At 50.2% G+C, this 21,157-nt stretch overlaps 1 protein-coding gene across 2 annotated transcripts in view; it reads left to right on the top strand.

Annotated features, from left to right (window-relative positions):
• CORO2A (coronin 2A) overlaps window positions 1-21,157 on the top strand; it is a 60,061-nt gene that overhangs the window by 11,432 nt on the left and 27,472 nt on the right. For both annotated transcript variants that reach the window (XM_036856298.1, XM_036856297.1), the window contains exon 2: window positions 18,968-19,168. In XM_036856298.1, the coding sequence (XP_036712193.1) occupies window positions 18,968-19,168 (201 nt within the window). The remainder of the gene's footprint in view (window positions 1-18,967; window positions 19,169-21,157) is intronic.

The raw sequence follows: 21,157 nt of genomic DNA, 5'->3' as shown, positions 1-21,157 counted from the left end.
ATGGTAATCAGGCTTTTTGTCGCTCTTATTATTGTTTTTAAGTTCTCTATAGCAAATACACCCCGTTATTGTCTGCACCCAGGCTGACTGCTCACCTCCCTGCTGCCTTTGTCCCCGCACTTCCCCTTCCCAGCAGGGGGGAAGGGAACCATAGAGACAGGAGCAAGATTTCAGCCTGTGCCTCAGAAGGCCCAGGACCCATGTCCACAGCTGCCCACACCTTACCAGGCCTGGGCTGGCATACCTTGGGGACCACTGGGCTGCAGGGCTCTAAGTCCTGCGGTGTCCAGGGCTGCAGTTGGTGGTCAGAGGCAGAATTCTTGGGCTCTAGGGGAACCCCAGATCTCACCCTCCTAAACAGAGCCTTCCAGAGTAATAAGGACAGTAGTAATCCCCTTCAGGGGTTACTTCCCAGCCCACAGATGTCGCCCTCATAGGCACTCAGACAATAGCTGGACCCAAATAGTCCCGTTTCACCGATGAGGCTTCAGAGTGACTCAGAACCGTGGCCTGCTGATGACCCCATGTCCCCCGTCCTGATGGCACTTGTAACCTTTGCTGAGACGCACATCTCCCTGCCACCCACAGCCACCCTCAGAGCCAGTGGGTGATCTTACATCACAAGGGAGGCAGCCCAGCGGGTGAGAGGTCAGGCAGCTGCCTACGGCCCAGTGAGAGAGCCAGGAAGGGGCCCAGTGTGGCCAGGACTCAGAGGTGGTAGCGTCAAGAACTAGCGATTTGCGTTCTCTCTGGGATCTACCGCTGACCAACCAGGTCACCTTGGACCAGTTACATCCCTTCTTGGGTCCTTGTTTCCTCACCTGCAAAGTGAGGGGTTAAACTAGGTGATCCCTACCATCCCTTGCAGCCTGAAAATCTTCTCTGAGAGTCTCCCTGTCTTCTATTCTGGTGGCCTCCAAGGTGAGGTACGCAAGATGCTCATTGGGGTGCAGGAAAAAATATCATCTAAACAAGAAAATCATTCACGTTTGCTCACATTTGCCAGGTGTAGACACACTGACACACTCTCCAGTCAGGGGTCAGGCAGCTTCATGTCTCATGTCTCCAGAAGTCTCTGAGAAAGAGGTGACAAGGACATCCTACTCTTTGGTTTGTTTTAGGCAGGTTATCCCAACTAATTAAACTGGTCAGTTAATCCAGGTTAATCTAGACTAATTAACCCAGATTGGATTTGTGGATTATATTAACCAGTTTTAACAAACTACCCTCACAAAATGGACAAGTGGTTTTGAAAGATTTCTACGAGGACACTGGATTGTTAGTAATTCTGATAATGCTAGAGCATGGGGACAAGACAATGGGAGAATTAACACTTGGCTTTCCAGCACTATCACTTCAGTCAGCCACAAGGCAAGGAAAAAAAAAAAAGAAGTCAGCGCAAGATTTTTTTGTGGGGGAGGACACTATTTGAAATAGAGATTTACAGTCACTCTGGTTAATGATGAATCTCACCTCTTGTATATATTGTACCTTATGTCTACAGGTTATGGTTACTTGTATATAATATAATATATTGGGGTGGGTGAGCTCGATTTTTTTTCCCTTTGGAAGGAGTAAATGATCAAGACAGTTTGGGGCCCATTGCTGTAACTTCCTGGTCTTTTCTATGCTGCTGCCACCTCTGACACACCACCACCTTTGTGATCATACTTTGTTCGAGTGAGATGCGATTTCTCCATTTTTCTACCCGTTCCCAGGGCAAAGACTCCATGGCTACCTCTGGGCCCACAGAGCCCAGCATGGGGGTCTGTCTCCAACTGAGGACTTGGAAAATATGGGTTGAGTTGATGTGCTTCAGTTTACCCTTCATGCTCTACTGGCCTTTCTAGCAGCAAAGACTTGGGGTCTGTCTCTTCTCCTGACCCTAAGGAGCCCCATCTTTCCCAGCCTGAACCACACTCTGGAGAAACGCAGCCCACCTTTCAAAGGTCTGAGCCTCAGGAGGGCCCAGCTAGGGTGAATGACCCTTGGCCTCACAATTAGAAGACCTTCTTCCCCAGCCATCCTTGGAATTTGTTCCTCTGAGAACAGCAGCACAGATAAGAAACAAAATATTTGACACCGTATCCAGGCACAGGATCAAAGGGGACTTTGTTCCATGTCTTAGAGGACTCTCCTGGGCTGGGAGTGCTAGAGACCTGGATCCCATTCCTGCTTCTGCCCTGTGTGTGTGGCCCTGGGCATGCTGACTCAGTTTCCCCTTTCGTACCTCGTGATCTCTGGGGGTCTGGCCAGTGCTGCTTTTCTGAGATGTGAAGTCTGGGATCTTTTTGGAGACCTGCTCTTCTGAGTGGTTCTTTGCCCCTATCTGGAGGGTTTGGGTATGGTCTGGTCTCCAAACTGGGTGAAAGATGGGGACAGCTTGGAGCATTACTGTGAGGCAACCAAAATGGGGCGAAGATGGGAAACTGAGTCACACAAGAAACTCCCCAACCTGGAGCAGAGCCATCCCAGGGTTAGGTGTCAGGGGCCTCAGATCTCTGGAAGGGCTGTCGTGGGGCAGAGAAACGGATGTGATTGGTGGGGCTCCAGGGATGGAGACAGGGCAGTGGGGGAAATTGTAGATTTCCGCTCAGTAGAAGGAGGAAGTCTAACGGTTGAGCTCTCCTGCCCCCCGGAAGGGGTGAGCTTCCCTTCAGCAGAATGATGCAAGCCGAGACATGCAGACTTTTCAGATGGAATGGTGTGGAAAGGAGAGCAGAGAGCTGGGCTGCATGCCTCCCTGGGTCCCTGACCCTGGGCAGTCCTGGGTTATTGTGTCTGTTTCTTCCCCCCAGATGTAATAAGATCATTTGAGAGAGGGGGTTAGTGGGTCTGGCTGAGAATTAGATTAGAAGAGAATTAGAGCTTCAGGCTCTAAACTGGCACTGAGGGCTGGGGGAGGGGCATAAGGCTTCCTCTGTTTTCATCCAGTTAAGGGGATTTTCATGCCTCCCAGCACAGATGACCCCTCCCACTCCTGAATCTTTAGATCTTTAGGTGTCGCCTCTCTGAAGAGAAAAGGAACATAGACACTTTGTGCTTCTGGTTTAATCTGTAAGCCCTGTTCAAAGTCCTAAATATTCATTTCAATCCATTAATACAGGTTAATAGTTTAAACCCGTGCCTGCTTATAGTGAGCAGTCAATAGAAGTTACCATTATTACTTCTTTAAAAAAAATTAAAAAAAAAAAAAATTTTTTTTTATTGAAGTATAGTTGGTTTACAATATTTTCTTAGTTTCAGGTGTACAACATAGTGATTCAATATTTTTATAGATAGATTATACTCCATTTAAAGTTATTACAAAATAATGTCTATATTTCCCTGTGCTGTACAATGTATCCTTGATGCTTATTTATTTTATACATAGTAGTTAGTATCTCTTAATCTTGTATCACCCCCTCCCCCCTTCCCTCTCCCCATTGGTAACCACTAGTTTGTTCTCTATGTCTGTAAGGCTGTTTCTGTTTTGTTGTATACATTCGTTTGTTTTATTTTTATTAGCTTCCACATATAAGTGATAACATAGAGTATTTGCCTTTCTCAGTCTGACTTATTTCACTAAGCATAATACTCTCTAGATCTATCTCATGTTGTTGCTGTTATTACTTATTTTGAATTTACCTTGCATTTACCATGTGCCAGGCAGTGTTGTAAATGCTTGTCAGGTATGAACTCATTTACTATTACCACCCCATTTTATAGATGGAAAACCTGAGGTCTAGAGAGGCTGACTAACCTGTCCAGAGTCTTCCGTCTGGTATGAGGTGGGGCTGATGTTTGAGCCCAGCAGGTGGGCTCCCGACTATGTCTGTAACCACTGCTATGCCACCTCTCGACGTTGTCATATTGATCTCTAGTGTCCTCTGTGTAATAAAGAAAGAAAGCGCCTTTGCCTCCATTCTCCCTTCAGAGCCTCCCAAAGCCTCAGGAGGGTTTCAGGCAGGGATGCACATTCCCATTTTATGGATAGGGCCCAGGGGCACAGAGAGGGACAATGACTTGAGCAGGGTCACACAGCCGATGAGGGCAGAGCAGAATGGAGCCGGGCCCCTGATCTCAGAATATCTGTGCACCATCCCTCTACAGAGCAGGGCTCCCAGCTGAAGCCCAGTGGGAGTACGTGCTGGTTATTGAGGGCACTGCTCCCTTAAGGGGCCCCTTCCTTCATCACAAGGAGCAGAGCCAGCTCTATAGAGAGGGCAAGCAAGCCAAAGGGAAGATGATGGGAAAAGCCACCCTCTGCCAGGGAGAAGGTCGAGGCGGTCCTGAAGGTGCCTGAAGGAGGGGCGAGGATCGTCACCCTGCAGGGCCCCTTCTGCACGAGGCCTAGGCAGAGAAGGCCCTGACTAGCCACGAGTAAAAGGGTGAAGGGGCAACCAACCTGCCCCCCACCCCCTGAAGTCACGTCAGGGACCGACTCTAAGGCCAGGGGTCAGGGAGGGTTAAAAGAAGCAGGTGCTCCCTGGGGAAACAATCGTGGAAGCAGAGGTGGAGCCAGTGAAGGAGTGCAGGAGAGCTGGGTGCTGATCTAGCTCGGTGCTGCTGTTTCTTTCTTTTTTTTTTTTTAATTAATTAATTTTTTATTTTATTTATTTTTGGCTGCATTGGATCTTCATTGCTGCACGCGGGCTTTCTCTTGTTGCAGAGAGCGGGGGCTACTCTTTGTTGTGGTGCACGGGCTTCTCATTGCAGTGGCTTCTCTTGTTGCAGAGCACAGGCTCTAGGCACATGGGTTTCAATAGTTGTGGCTCGCGGGCTCAGTAGTTGTGGCTCGCAGGCTCTAGAGCACAGGCTCAGTAGTTGTGGCACACGGTCTTAGTTGTGGCATGTGGAATCTTCCCGGACCAGGGCTGGAACCCATGTCCCCTGAGTTGGCAGGTGGATTCTTAACCACTGCGCCACCAGGGAAGTCCTCAGTGCTGCTGTTTCTTTTTTCTTTTTTTTTTATTGTGGTAAAATATACAAAACATAAAATTTATCATTTTAACCATTTTTAAGTATACCATTCTGTGGCATGAAGCACATTCACACTGTTGTGCAGTCATCCCGCCATGATTTTTTAATTTTGACTTCACCATAGCCTACTCTATTCATTAATGGTTTGCTTACATGTATGGATGAAAAATGTGCATTCAGTGCTAAAATATCATGTTTAGCAAAGGAACCGTACGTAGGACACTAACACACAACTTGCCCCATGCCAGGCACTGCTCTAAGGCAATGTAAATGGATAACCGTATGGAATCGTTATGATTCCCCTATAAGGTAGGTTCTGTTATTGACCCTAGTCTACAGATAAGGAGACCGAGGCACAGAGAGGTTTGGTATCTTTCCCACTCCCCCCACCCCGGCTCTTTTCTGGGCCCACTGGCTTGTTGAGGCCTCACTGTGTGCCAAGGCTAGAGGCTCTGTTCCACTACTTGCCTCATCTCACAGCAGCCCGGCCAGAGGTAGGTGCCGTGTGGTGCCGAGACTTAGGGAAGCTGAGTTGGGTTGGTAGCCGGGTCTCTAACTCTGAAGCCTGTGTCTTGACTAGCTGCCCTCCATGCCTGCTGTTCAGGTGGTGAAGCTGTCGTGGGAACACCTGTGCGATTCTTGAGTGCTGGCCTGAACCCGCGTTTGTGTATTTAAAAGAGTATTGGACAGAGAAATCCCAGGATCACAGCCCCAAGTGGCCCCGAGTTAGGAACTGGCTGTGTGCTCACAGAGCCTTTGGAGGTCAGGTTCCCACTAGTTGTGTAACCTCGGGAAAGTGCCTCCGTCGCTCTGAGCTGAGTGCAGTTCGCTGCATCCAGGAAGTGGGGATAGTTCTCCCCACCCCAAGGCTGCTGTGAGGAGTGAATGGAATAGTGAACGGGAAGGACTTTGTAAATCATACAGCAGGGCTGTAGAGCAGTGGTTCTCAGAGTGGTCCCTGGAGCAGCTGCATCAGTGCCACCTGGCAACTTGCTAGAAATGCAGAATTCTCAGGATCCACCCCAGACTTGCTGAATCAGAAACTCTAGGATGGGCCCAGCAGTTTGGGTATTAATCAGCCTTCCAGGGGCCCCTGATGTGCTCTCAAGTTTGAGACCCACTGTTGGGAGAGATTCTTGCAAAGTGTAAATGAGATACCGTCACCAGTCCTGGCAGAGTCAGTCTCGGGGCAGAAGTGCCTCTTCAGCCCAGGGTGCTGACATCTTTCCTGTACTCTTCGTCCTCCAGTGAACCTCCCACCCTCCTGCCCTCCCTGGCCTGCAGGCCCAGCCTGAACAGATGTGGGCAGAGCCCAGAGAGGCTGGAAATGGGGAGAAGTCCTCACCATCCTCTCCTGGCGTCTGTGGCAGACACTGCCTGGGGAATTGATTAAGGCTGCACAGTGGCATTTATCTCCAGGTTGATACGCAGGTTGGGGAGAAGCAGTTGGGAATTTCCCATCACCCTCCTGTGTGGCTGGTCCAGGAAATGAAGGGTTGGGCTGCCCAGGCTTGGGCAGGAGCAGGCAGCCCTCAGTCATACCTGGGGACTCTTCCCACAGGGAAATGGGTTGAATGATGAAAGGAAGCTATTTTCTGATCTAAAACCCCAGCTGCTGAGAAGTGGCCCAGGAATGGGCCTCGAGGCCGGGCTTCCCAGCTCCATGTTTCTCTCAAAGAGCTGAGATCTGTGGAGGGAGATCAGGCCTTGACTCCTGGTCAGCCATCCGCCAGCTCTTCCCTGATCAGTCAGGGTCCTCTCCTCCTGGGTCCAGACAAGGAAGGCCTCAGAATCCTCCTCCTCCTCCTCCTCCTCTCACCATATTCCACAGCCCCTCCAGCAGATTGGAGCTGGGCATGAAATGAACCCACTTATTTCTTCCTTAGGCACAGCCCACAGTTGAGGAAAGAAAATACTTGCCCTCCCTAATGGCAGGGGCTAAATCCACCTCAGCCCTGGCAGGTCACACCCTGGTTATAGACTTTGACACCTCCCTCCGTGGTCTCAGGTGCCAGCTCAGCTAGCGTTCAGAGCCTTGCCCCGGCACCTTTCCAGTCACGGCCCTCATTGCTCCTCTGCATTTGCTCAGGCCCCAGCTGAATTGGACCCTTGGGTTCCCTGGATATGCCTTTGCCTGCCCACCCCTCACCGCGTGGCTCAGTGCAGAGCCTTCCACCTGCAGTGCCGTCCCTACTCTGTGCTGGGCTCGCTCTGCTCAGCCTTGAAGGCTTAGCTCAAACACAGACTCCTGGCAGCCCTTACCCACTCGCCAGGTTTCAATCTCCCTGCTACCCCGAATTGAGTTTGCTGGCCTTTCCCATCAGTCTGGGCTCCTGGGGGGTAAGGATCGTTCCTGCCTCTGCCCCATGGTACCCAGCACAGGCTGGACTCAGAGAAGGTCCCAGTGATGCTGCCTGGACTCACTCTGGGCCCCAGGTCCCTGCAGCAGGGCAGGGTGAGAGCTGATTTGTAGGTCCACTGATGACAGAATTCAGGCCCCCTGGCCAGGTGCCCATCCCAGAACAGAGCTTCAGGGCTTCAGCCCTACTCCAGGATCACTGTGGGGCTCTAAACAAGGCACCTTCCCTCTTTGTTTCTCAGTGTCCCTCTCTGTCCAAAGACAGATCCAGAAGTTCTGCCAGAGAATGGACAGTAAGCAGGAAGTAGAGCTGCCAGATTTTCAACCTCTGGGAGGCATCTTTAAAAAGTCTCCGTGACCCTTGTCTCTCGAAACTCACAGATAAGGAAATTGTGGGGCAATAAATCTTCGTGGAGTTTTGGTCAGGGCCTGATCAGGGGGAATAAACAGGAAGAAGGCCTGCTCTGTGTCTCCAGAGGGTCAAGGCAGGAACAGCTCTGAGGACTGGGGCAGCTGCCAGGCAGGCAGTCCCACTGCCCTCACGGGCCCCCCAGGTCTGGCACATGCGGGCTGCAGAGCCCTCAGCGAATTGTCCTAACAGGTGGGTAGGGCAGAGGTGTTACCATTTTATGGGTAGGCAAACAAAACCTAAGAAGGGGACAAGATTTGCCCAAGGTCATGTAGCAAATTGGCATCAGAATTAGGACTCTCCAACGTGACCAGCAAGCCTGCTATGGAAGAGACAGGCCCAGTCCCTGGCTCCTAGTACCCAGAAGGGGTGTTCAGGAAAGGCCGGTGGAGTGAGTGAAAGCTCAATCCAGGAGCCAAGTCAGTCTCCCCCTGGGTGCCTGCCTGTGTGGTTTGGCCTGTGGGTGGGCAAAGCTGAAGGGAGAGGACTGGCGTTGACAGTCCAATGGATGGATGGATGGATAGATAGATGGAGGAAAGATGGGAGAAACACAGGGAGCAGGACAGGAGGAAAGGAAGGGAGCATCCATCAGCTGACCTTCTACTTAGTACTGAAACCGAGCGGGACCCTGTGGGGCTCCTGGGCACAAAAGCCTTTCCGGGTCCCCCGTTTCTTACTTGCAGGGTAAAGGCTTCAGCCTCCTAGACCTTCCCAGAGTTCCAAAGGGCAGATTCAAAAAGCCATTAACCAGGGAAATAGGGAATGCTGAAACAAAGGGGGAACAGTCAAGAAACTATACTGCAGTGATTAAAGCAGGATCCTGGTTCCTCCTCAAGGGATATACCTAACAATATCTTTGGGCTCTTCTGCAGGAACTAAGAGCCCCACCCAGGTGGAGGGTGGCAACTTCCAGCTGAGCACAAGATTTCAGGAACACCGCTCTGTTACCTCACCACCAGCCAATCAGAAGAAAGTCACACACCCTACAGCCCTCGCCCCAAATTTGGCCTATAAAAACTTCTGCCCCAAAACCATCGGGGAGTTTGGGGTTTTTGAGCACAAGCCACCTTGCTTGGCCCTGCAATAAACCTTTCTCTGCTCCAAACTCCGACGTTTTGGTTGCTTTGGCCTCGCTGTGTGTCAGGCACATGAACTTGTGTTCAGTAACAGTACCAGACACGTGCAAGGCATTTTACATCTGTTACCTCATTTAATCTTGGACAAGGCCCCATGAGGCAGATCCGAGGGTACTCTTTTGCGGATGAGGATGCTGGGGCCCAGAGACAAATGAGGGTCCGGGATTTGAACCAGTTGCCTCCTCTTTCCCCTCCCTGTGTATCAGGATGGGGGACCTCATAGGTTAGAGAGATGGCTCAGGCCTTGGAACTTGGGAAGCCCCCTGGAGGCGGTTCTATTTGAGCCGGGCCCAGGAAGGTGGAGTGAGAGGAGGGGGCATCCTAGGAACCCAGCTAAGTGCCAACCTTCGACTTACCTGGGCTGACTTACCAGCTCAGACTGGTCTGGGCTGACTTGGCTCTAGGCAGAGAGAAGGGATGTGAGCAAAGATGGGGTGTCTGGGAAAGCCAACGCTTTGTGGGGAGAGCAGATAAGCCAGTGTGGCTCAAAGGGCAGGTGTGTGGAGATGAGGGGAAGGCCGTCAGGGAATGTGCAGGGACCTCAAAACCCAAGTCCAGCTGAAGGCTTTATCGTGAGGACAGAGGGGACCTGGGGCTGGGGGAATCTTAAGGGAAATGACAGAGTCAGGGTGGGGGCAGGGTAGGAGGCCTGGGCTGGGGTGGAGGAGGAACGGAGTCACGGAGAGAAGAGGCTGGCCGGGCCTCACACAGCCTGAGGAAAGGGTCAAGAGCAAGGGCACGGGGGTGGCAGGGGAGGCCAGGTCATCTCAGGAGATGCCCTGCTCCTCCTCCGGGCCCAGGCACCTGGCTCTGGGCAGTGTCAGATGTCAGGAGGGGAGGTGCTCCCTCAGGCCTAATCTCATCAGGAGGAAAGAGGCATTTTCTTGGCTCTCTCTCTGACTCAGCCTGTATTTCCTGTGGGCCTGCAGGGAGGCATCTGTGCTGGACCAGAAGGACCGCAGAGCTGGAGGAGGGCGTGATAAAGGCAGAGGTGGGAGGGTGCTCGAGGCAGAGAGAACCTGGAAAGAGGACTGTTATTCCATGCTGGCTGCAGGGTGCCTCAGCCTCCACTGCTGATGGGCCCCGGGCGGTTGAGGCCTGGCGGGGGTGGTGGGGTCCCCAAGGCAGCATGGTTCTGCTTTCCTGCCTGGGAAAGCCGTGCCCATGGAGAGAACCAAAGGGCTTCCTCTGCCCTTCCGCCCTTCGCCCCCCCACTCCCACCAAGACCCTCAGGCCCCACAGCACAGGGCTGAGCGAGGCTGCTGGCCTCTGCTGCCAAACCCAAGTCCGTGTGCCCCGTGCACAGTGAGGCCAAACAAACCGAAATGTCGGAGTTTGGAGCAGAGGAAGGTTCACTGCAGGGCTGAGCAAGGAGAATGGGGGGCTCGCGCTCAAAAGACACAAACTCCCCCGTGGTGTTCAGGGAAGAGTTTTTATAGGCAAAATCCAGGGTGAGGGCTTCAGGGTGTGTGACTTTCTTCTGATTGGTTGGTGGTGAGGTAACAGGGTGGTGTTCCAGGAATCTCCTGCTCAACCTGAAGTTACCATCCTTCATTGAGGTGAGGGCCTTAGTTCCCTTAGAAGAACTCAAAGATATATTGTTATGTATATCCCGTATATCCCTTGAGGACGAAGCAGAACTCTGCTTTATCACTGCACTTTTGTTTGACTGCTTTTCCTTTGTTTCTGCATTCCCTCATCTCCCTGGTTAGTAACTGTTTGAATCTGCCCTTTGGAACTAAGGGAAGGAAGGTCTAGGAGGCTGCGGGCTTTTGTACCCTGGAGAGCCCTGCCAGAGACATGCACAAATAAATGCCTTTCCTCTCCGGGTTCTTCTGAATCCACAGGGATTGTTAGTTAGCTTCTCACGTGCCTCATCAATGTGGTGAGCACCGAGGGTCGGAATTCTGCACCTAGTGGGCTGCTTTGCACTTTCTGGTTTGGGATTTTTACTCAGATCCCCAAAATGTTGGGCTCTCAGCATGTACCTGTCATGTACTAAATCAAATCTTAGTGTCCTGTAAACACTGGGACCATAGCGGTCTTCACAGCAAACATCTGTTGAGGACTAAGTATGCACCGGCATTGCTCCATGTACTGGGCGGATTATCTCATCTAATTTTCAGGGCAGCCCTGTGGGAGAGTGTGGACCCAGGACTAAACAGCTCAGTTCTGGATTCCAGCTCAGCCGCCTATTTGCTGTGTGATTTTGGGCACGTTACTTAACCTATCTGTGCCCCAGTTTTCACATTTGTAAAAATGGGGTGATAATAATGTTACAGGAAGAGGGGGACCCCTTCCAGGGCCCAAGAGTGGGCTCTTGTCTAACACTCAGAAATGAATTGTCCGAGAAGATACATGGGCTGACAAAGCAAAAGACCTTATTGGAAAGAGGCGCCCGGGTGGAGAGCAGTGGGGTAAGGGAACCCAGGAGAATTGCTCTGCCACGTGGATCGCAGTCTCAGGTTTTATGATAATGAGGTTAGTTTCCAGGTTGTCTCTGGCCAATCATCTTGCTTGTGTCCGCATTTGGTCTGACTCAGGGTCCTTCCTGGGGGCGCGCATCTCTCAGCCAAGATTGATTCCAGCGCGGAAGTTTCTGGGAGGTTGGTAGGATATATTATAGGCTGGCGTCTGCTCCCTCCTTTTGGCCCCTCCTGAATTCTTCTGTCTGGCAGTAGCTTGTTAGTTCCATGTTCCTTACTGGGACCTCCTGTTGTGAGATAACTCTTGCAAGCGGTCATTATCGTGCCTGGCCAGGGCGGGCAGTTTCAGTCAATGGTTCTCTAACACCTGTACTTAACCAGATTGCTGTCAGCGTCCAGTTAGTACCTGGAACATACTTCACATATAGTAAGCAATGTGTTAGCTATTATTTGTTATTATGCCTGATTTTACTGGTGAGGAAATAGACACATTAAGTAACTGGCCCAAGGTCACATGGGCACAGTGGACATGTCCTATAATTACACTGTTTAGTTGGGTACCCGGTAGCCACGTGTGGCTCTTGAACACATGAAATGGCAGTGCAACTGAGGAGCCAAATTTTACATTTCAATTCATTTTAATTGATTTTAACTTTAATTTAGAAGCCATGTGTGACTAGAGACTCCCGTGTTGGACAGAGCTGCTGCCTGGGTCCCATACCCAGTGACCTGATTCAAGTGATTCTAATGTGCATTCAAAGTTACAAACCACTGCCCTGTGCTTTAGCAACCAGTTAAGATCGTGTCATCTCATCCTTTCCCGCTCTCAGCCATTTCCCTGAGAAGTGTACACATGCGGAGAACAGTGACTGAATTGCCCCTTTACCCTGCACAGAATAAGCACTTTACAGACCTTGGATTTTTCTGCTTTGAGGTGTTCTGTTCTTTGGTTCAGGATGTTGGGCTCTTTAAGAAGTTCATTCTAGAGCCTTCAGTCTCACAGGCAAGTTGTCAGAGTCAAGGCTACTAGTGACTTACTGTAGAATCGTTGCATATAAATAGGGTGACAGTTTTCTGGAGGCCTCTATGATAGGTGGCAGTGAAGCAGGAGGGAAGGGGACAGGGCACAACCTTTAAAAGAATGGCATAGCCATAGAACATGACAAAAACTGGTTAGAACCAACTAGGTCCAAGATGGCAGAATATTCAACTTCCCATAGACCTTGAGCCTCATATGCTCATTGTAATTCATTAGCTAAGTGACACACCCACCAACGCCATGACAGTTCTGAGGCCAACCATCAAAGTTCAAAAAGCAACCATCAAAGTTCAAAAAGCAGATGGTGGCCCAATTCCTGGAAATCTCCACCCCTTCCCCAAAATAGTTGGAATAATCCTCCTGCTCATTAGTCTATGAAATTACCCAGCCCATAAAAACAAACCACCCCATATTTCAGGGCCTCTCACCTTCTGAGATGGCCCACATTCCGTCTGTGGAATGTGTTTCTCTCTAAATAAACCTACTTCTTACCTGTCACTTTGCCTCTCACTGAATTCTTTCTGTGACGAGACATCAAGAACCTGAGGTTCATGAAGTCCTGAGACCAGGTGTGTGATCTCAATTAAAAGACCATGGGTTCAAGGACTTCCTTGGTGGCACAGTGGTTAAGAATCTGCCTGCTAATGCAGGGGAACACGGGTTCCAGCCCTGGTCCAGGAAGATCCCACATGCCGCAGAGCTACTATAAGCTCGTGCGCCACAACTACTGAGCCTGTGCTCTAGAGCCCACGAGCCACAACGACTGAAGCCCACACACCTAGATCCCATGCTCTGCAACAAGAGAAGCCACCGCAGTGACAAGCCCGCGCACCGCAACGAAGAGTAGCCCCGGCTCGCCGCACCTAGAGAAAGCCTGTGCGCAGCAACGAAGACCCAACCCAGCCATAAATAAATTAATTAATTAATTAATTTAAAAAAAAAAAGGCCATGGGTTCAAGTCACAATCTGGGTTTGTCCGGGTTCAAGTCCCAATTTGACCAACTTTCCCCTTTTTGCGTGAGACTTTCCTGATTTTAGCACTGAAAGTCCTGCATCCCAGGAATACCCACCCCACACGCATCCTGGACAAACCAGAACAGTTGGTCACCCTCCTTCTGTGGAGAGCGACAAGGTCTCTTCTTGCTTCCATGGTTAGGCAGAGACCTGCATTGACAGCAGGGGGACCTTGACCTCAACTGGGCCTTGGCATCCTGAGCCAGATATCTCACCCCCTCCTGTGGGTGGATCAGAGGCCCTGGTAAGGACTTAGGGTGAATTAAAAAGGTGCTTTCCTGTCAAGTTTGGGGTCAAGGCCAGGATCTAGATAAACTCTATGATGGATAATTGTCAACCCAGGATTAGAGTCAAGACGTGGGACCCACCCATAATTAGGCATGTATCGTGTTAATTCTTGCTTTGTAGATCACCTTCAAATACAGAGTCCTTTACCCTTATGGTAATCTTTTTTCACTTTGTAAAGCTAGGAAACTTGTGATTGTAATCTCCCTCTTTTAACTGCAGCTGAGGTAAGTGTGGTGGTTCAGACCCTCCCAGGAGGCGTGTTTGGGGGCAGCTCGATGACCACAAGGTCAGGTTTTAAGGGAAAAAATAAAATACAATTCCAAATATTAAATGTGGAAACAGAAACTTACTAAGGGGACAATGGTAGCCAGGAATGCCGGACTCCTCCCCACCTCTGACGTTCAAAGACCAAATCAGGTAATTTCATTCTCCCTGAGGCCAGGAACAGCGCAATTAATGAATAATCTATTATGCTGCTTTGTACCACACCCAGTTTGGGTTCGGTTTCAGCCACCGTGCAGCTAACCCTCGTCCTGCAATGATTCAGGGCTGGGCTGGGAAGATAGGCTTCTGGGGCCAGGCAGGAAAATCTCTGTGTCTCTGTCTCCATCTCTCTCACACACATCAGAGAGGAGCACGAGGTGGGAAGAGGGGCATCTGGACCACGTCTTGGCTTCTGCTTGCCATCTCCACTCCTCCTACTAATTTGATCTTGGTCAAGTCACTTCCTCTGCACCAAATGGGGACAACAGGCCTCAGGAGAGTTGTAAGGGATAGGACAGGCAGCAAGCCATTCCACTGTCAGGCACTGAGAAATAAACTCAGTGGGGACTTCCCTGGTGGTCCAGTGGTTAAAACTCCTCGCTTCCACAGAAGGGGGCATGGGTCCAATCCCTAGTCTGGAACTAAGATTCCCCATATGCTGCACGGCACGGCCAAAAAATAAAAATAAATAGATAAAAAATAAACTCAGTGGGGTGTTAAACCCAGCGATGACTAAATCTTTTTGCAGGGCAGGCAGGGAATTCACAGCACAAAGAGCCTAATCCCATGGCATCAGGCCAGCTAAGCACCTTTGGGATAGCAGCAGCCAGAATGGGTGCCACCCCCTGCTTTGTGCCCTAGTGGGCTGGCCCGCTACGCCTAAGAAGACCTGCTGTGGCTTTGACGTGGGCCCAGCTGGATGGGACCGGGCAGGATAGGACAAGTGGCGTGGGGTAAACCTGGCCCGGATCGGTGTTCTGGCCCAGCCCATGGGCGAGGGCCTCACAGTGCTAAAGGCCCGCTATGGTCCTCATTTTCAGGCAAGTGCCTGCTTGTGGGGAAAGTAAAACTCCTGCTCTCTGAATTGCTGAGTCCTTAAACTCATTCACGCACTGATAAACACAGGCACGCACGTGCAGTCCATGCACAGACACAAACACCCAAACAGATGCACAGGTACACACCCACCCACAGGGGTACACGAGCACGTAGGAACACCCTGATCAGTGCAGTGTTCACACACAGACTTACACACACAGTGCACACACATTCGCACAAACTTCACCCACATATATGCATGCACAGTCCTATACCTGGGGCAAAGGGAGAGACGGCCCACCTGGTTTGGTGCCACCCACCCACTTCTGTAAGTTTCCCTCATGGCTACAAGTCTGGAAGAACCTTGGCAGTGGAGGTAAGGTGTTGGAGCCCGGTGGGGTGGGATGGGGGAGAGGAGTTCGGCACAGGGGTCGAACGCTGCTCGGAGGCTGGCCGGCCTCATCAGTGGAGGCCAATAGCCCCTTTGCCAGAGGACGTCCACTTGGTTTACTGAGCCTCGTTTTCCTTTTCTGTGAAGTAGGGGCAATAATGGTCATGACACTTCCCCTTGGGGGCTGAGGTAGGATCCAGGGTGTAATGAGTGTGAAAGAGCTTTCGTCATCATTATCTGGAGCTGAGGGCTCCAGAGACAGAGCTGCACCACCTCTTAGCTGTGTGACGTCAGGAAGGTTGCTTCACTTTTCTGCCTCAACCCCTGCATCTGTAACAGGGAGCAAGGTAGCACCTAAGTTCATACAGGGGAAGCACTTGGAACGGAGCCTGGCACATAGCAAGCACCCAAGACTAAGAGTTGTTATTGCCATGGAGGTGACTGTGAGCTCCAGGAGAGCATTGCCCAGGCCTCTTATGGCCCCTGACCCTGAACCTGGAACCAGAGCCGTCCCCCAGGTGTGAAGGGAGAGCGCTGGGAGTGGCCAGAGGGGCCAGGACTGTTGATGCTGGCCAGGTCATGTTGATTTCAGCAGCCATGACTGGCCCCCTCACCCCACAGCCCACCATGGGCACAGCACCAAGGCTGCTTTATCCCCCTCCCATGTTTTTCACTAACACATCCCATCCTCTCCATCCCCTCTGCCCTGCTTCAGCCCAGGCGACTGTCGTGATTACCTCAGCAATCAGAGGAATCCACCTAAAAGCGAAAACTGGTCCTCCCCCTCCCCTGCTGTAACCCCTGCAGCAGCTCCCATTGCCCTCAGAGTCCAAGTCCTTTCACACGGCTCCTGAGGGGATCTGGGTCCTGCCTGCTTGCCCACCTCTTCGCTGCAGGCTCCTGTGCCCTGGCCACACGAAGCACAGGCAGCCATTGCCTGTCTACCATTGGTTGGGCCTGCCTGGGGCAATGTGTTAGTCAGGACAGGTAGGCTTATGCTCTGTGACAAGTATCCCCACTATTTCTCTGTGGTTCACTCTACAAGTTTAATTCTTTGTCATGCTATATGAGTCAATTTGGGGCAAGGTGCCCTATTCACACAGTCCCTTGGGGACCCAGGAGGATGGAAGCTGCACCATCTGGAACATGTGGCCTCCTCATCCCTCCAGCCAAGGACAAGAGTTCTGGAGGGTCACCGGCAGGTCTTACATGCTTCAGCCTGGAAGTGGCACACATCACTTCCACCCACGATCCACTAGCTAGGACTAATAGTGGCTGCCTAACTGCAAGGAGGCTGGGATGTGAGGGGAGCAATGGAGTGTCTGGTGAGCATCACCGTGGGCCACAGACAGACGCCCCCCACCCCCACCCCCAACTGCTGCTCAAGGCGAGGCAGGGGTGGGGGCCCAGGAGCTGAGCCTGCTGACTTGCCCCCTACTTTCCCACCCGCAGCTCAGGCCCCAGGCAACTCCTCAGCTGCCACGAATTGCCAAGACCCCAGGGAGATCATTATCCTTGCTCTTCTTTCCTTAGATGATCCTTAGGACCTGTTTCTCTCAGGGCTCAGTGCAGAGAAAAGCTGTGCTGCTCCTTAGCAAGTGGAGGCATTTATCTTACAGACACTGAGTAAATCCCTTTCTGATTCTGTTTCCCTTGTCGAATTGACCACTAGGAAGCTCCGACGCAAAACCTCCCCTGTGTGCTTGTCCTGGCAGCACACAATCATAGCTTGACTCCCCCTACATTTCAGGTGATCTCTTTTTGTTCCTGCATTTTCTTTCTGTCCCCATTTCCTCACCACGGCTTTTTTTATTTCCTTCTATCTGTGTTTTCTCTATTTCTGTAAGGCTTCTTACATCCTTTCTGGGATTGGATGGGCATTGGTAGGCAGTCCCTGCGTTCTATGCTACTTCCTGTAGCTCTGGCAAATGCAGCCAGGGTTTTGGGCAAAGCTCCCTAAAGGAAGGTTGAAATGTCTGAGCTTCACAGGACAGACCTGCCGCCACGAGGCTGATGGGTACCTGGTGCTGTGTAAAGGGAGGGCACCTGGGAGCTGGGGGAAGGAAGGGTTTGGACTCATAGTGATGGGTACAGACAACAGTGGGCTGGGAAGAGCAAGCCAAGCAGAGGGAAAGGCAAGGGTGAAGGCCCAGAGGACTGGAAATGCAGGAGCAGGTACCAGGGAAGCTGTGTGGTGTTCTTTGTCTGGAAGGAGTCGTTTAGAAGATGAGCAAGAAAAAGCGAAATCTTGGAATATGGGGTGGGACCCAAGCTGAGTTTGGCCTTGATCCTGTAGGGCAGCAGTGAATGGGGAGCATCGAAGGGTGATCTAAGGTGGGGGCCAGGGAGGGAGGAATACAGCCAGGTTTGGTGTCCAGAACAATCCCTCTGGCTGCATGGGGAGCGTAGATGGGAGGGCCCAGTGGGTCAGCGAGACTGAGGGGAGGGGGTTTGAACTGATCAGCAGCATGGCCAAGAGGAGGCCACATGATATCATATATTTGGCCACTAATGAGCCCTAGACCCTCTTACAAGCCATTCATGATCTAGCCCTGCTCACCCCTCCAGCTCGTGTTCTCCTCATTCACATCTTCCAGTTTACATGTATATGTGTGTGTGTGTGTGAATATATATATATATTTTTTAGCATCTCCTTACTAATCTTACCAAACCACATGTAGTTTCCCAAACATTCCACGTTCGCTTCTGTCTCAGGGCCCTTGCTCAGGCTGTTCCATCTGCCTGGGACACCTTCTCCCCCAGCTCACCCTTGTCCAGCCTACATGGCCAGCTCCTTCTCATCCTTCAAATCACAGTTCACATGTCACTTCCTCTGGGAAGCCCTCCCTGACTGCCATGTACAAACGTCCATTATTGCCTATAGCACACTGGGTCCCAGTGGCCCAGACTCCGCTAATGTCCTCACTCATAGGACTCTTCACTCCTGTAAGGCTGGGCTCAGGCTTGCTCTCTCCAGACCCCCAGTGCCTGGCACAGGTGGTACTCAGTAAATATTGAGTGAACAAATACAAGGCCGGATGAGGAACGCGGGAAGGTCAAGATGCCTGGATGATAATAGTGGTAGTAATTATTACTGTTGAGCAAAGGATCTTAGTGTATCATCTCATTTCATCCTCATGACAAGTCTATGAGACAGATACTTTCTTTATCCTCATTTTACAGATGAGGAAACTGAGACTTCAGAAGTTAAGTCATTTGCCCACCCAGCTGGCAAGCACAGAGCTGGAATTGGAGCCTGGGCAGGCTGGCTTCAGAGGACACAATATTTCCCACTTAGCTGGGCTGAGCTGGGTGGGGAGGCTGGTCTGTCTGGTGAGGTGCTGGATAGGGGAGGGAACGGGATGAGTTCTCTCTACGGTTTTTCTACCTGTTTGTTTTCGCACACGAAGGGATGAAAAGCTAACAGGTCAGCAGTAGTTATGTGCCATCTCACCAGGTCCCTGGAAGTAGCCACAATTATAGCCTGTTCACCTGGGTGCCCTTCATAGCACGTCACTGTCCTCATAGAACTGACCACTGTCCTGGTCCTGCCCTCTTATGTCCTCTCCAGGTGGGACTCCGTGTGTCCTGCTGTCAGGTTGCGAGCCTCACAGCCCTTCTGTCCCATTTGTCTCCTGCAGATGTCATGGCACCCCCAGTACCGGAGCTCCAAGTTCCGCCATGTCTTTGGCAAAGCAGCCAGCAAGGAGAACTGCTACGACTCCGTGCCCATCACCCGCAGCGTCCACGACAATCATTTCTGTGCTGTGAACCCCCACTTCATTGCAGTCGTGACTGAGTGTGCTGGTGGGGGGGCCTTCCTCGTCATCCCCTTGCACCAGGTAAGGAGGCCTGCTAAGCTCAGGCCCAAATAGCTCTCTGGAGGCAGCACAGGACAGAGGGAGAGTAGAAAGAGCCTCAGTTTTGGTTCCATATGTGGGTTCAAGTCCTAGCCCTGCCTGTTACCAGCCACGTGACCATGAATAAGTCATTTCACCCCTTTGAGTCTTGGTTTTCTCATTGAAAAAGTATACCTCTCCTGGGATTTCAGCTTCTGGCAGTTGTTTAGGACTCGTAGGACCTCCCCTCCACCCCACTGCAAAGTAATTCATTCATGAATAACATTTAATTCTTAATGCATTGCCGGGGAAATCTCCAAAGCCTCCTCCTCTCTCCAAGAAAGGAAAAAAACCTTGAGCCGAAATTTAAGTAGGAGAGGTAAGCAGCAAGTGAACAGGAAGAACAGGCTTGTCCTGCGGCAAAGGTTGACGGTGTAAGTTGGGCCATATGCAATTGCTGATATTTAACAGTTTTTGACCCCCAAAATGGTGGTTTCATATAGACTAACTTAATAGCAGATCTTTTCAGAATCCTGAGTTTCTGCCTTGAGGTAGAATCTCTGAAGGGGCTAGAAGGATCCGGGCTTGGTAGTGCCTCTGGTTTGCAGCAGAAGCAGGTAGAAGGTTTCTCCAGAGGAAAGCATTTCCAATGTGAACAGGATTCCCACAGATTAAGATCAGGGAAATTCATCAACTGAGAACACCAAGCATGTAAGCCCCCATGAGTAAGCATCCGCTGAAAAAAACAAACAACAGGCTTAGAACCCCTTTTAGAAGTTAAAATCACAAATATAAATTGGAATCTCATAGATCAGGTTTTCTGATCCCAATGCAATTGAGTTAGAAGTCAATAACAAAAGATAAATTTTAAATGCCTATTCATTTAGAAATTTAAAAATACTTGGAAATGAATGAGAATGAAATACATCACAAAACTTATGGGATGCAGGGAAAGTGGTGCTTCAAGGGAAATTTATAGCACTAATGCTTATATTAGGCGTAAAATTAACAACTAAATATTTCAACCTAAGAAGTTAGAGAAAGAACAACAGAGTAAACCCAAAGAAAGTTTGAGGAAGGGGGTAATAAAGATCAGAAATCAGTGAAAGAGAATCAAAGATCAATTAAAGAGGATCAAAAGAGCCAAAAGTTGGTTCCTAGAAAAGACTGATAGACAAACCTCTGGAGAGATGGTCAAGAATAAAAGAGGGAAGGTGCAAATAACACCAAGAACAAACAAACAAACAAAATGCAATATCAGTAGAGCTTCAAAATATAAGACACTAATCTGAGCAGTTTTATGACAATATATTTAAAAACGTTGGCAATATGGACAAATTCCTACAAAAAAATATAACTTGTCAGGACTGATTCAAGTAGAAATAGAAAGCCTGAATGGTCCTTTAACTATTTTAAAAATTGCATAATAAAAATCTCTCTTAAAGAAAACAGAAGAAGGAAAAGGCAGCCATAGAGTGAGAAAGGATATTTGCACAGTAATCATGACAAAGAGCTCATTTCCTGAATGTATAAAATGGACTAGGGGAAAAAAAAAAATGAACAGGTATCTCATAGCAGAGAAAATCCAAACAGTTACTAAACATTTGAAAAAGTGTTCAACCTCGTTAATAAACCACAATGAGATACCACTGCAACCCACCAGATTAGCAAAAATATAAAATCTAATAATAGTGAGTGATGATGAGGACACGGAGCCCTCTGAACTCTCAGGCACTTCTGGTGGCAGGTAAACTGGCACACGTGTGTTGGAACAAAGTGTGACAGTTTCTATTAAAGAGGAAAATGCACAGACTTGGAGATTCCACTCCTAGGTATTTACCATGCAGAACTGTGTGTTTATGTCACCAGAACACAAACACAAGAATATGCATGGGAGCATTGTTCATGTTATCAAAAAAACTGCAAAAACCCAAATGTCCAAGAATTGAATAAATAAATTACGGTATATCCATAGTGTGGAATATACACAAT

Source organism: Balaenoptera musculus, chromosome 6 (genome assembly GCF_009873245.2).
Source record: "Balaenoptera musculus isolate JJ_BM4_2016_0621 chromosome 6, mBalMus1.pri.v3, whole genome shotgun sequence".
Lineage (NCBI taxonomy): Eukaryota > Metazoa > Chordata > Mammalia > Artiodactyla > Balaenopteridae > Balaenoptera > Balaenoptera musculus.
Note: the sequence above shows the minus strand (reverse complement) of the source record. Positions and strands in the feature narration are given on the sequence as shown.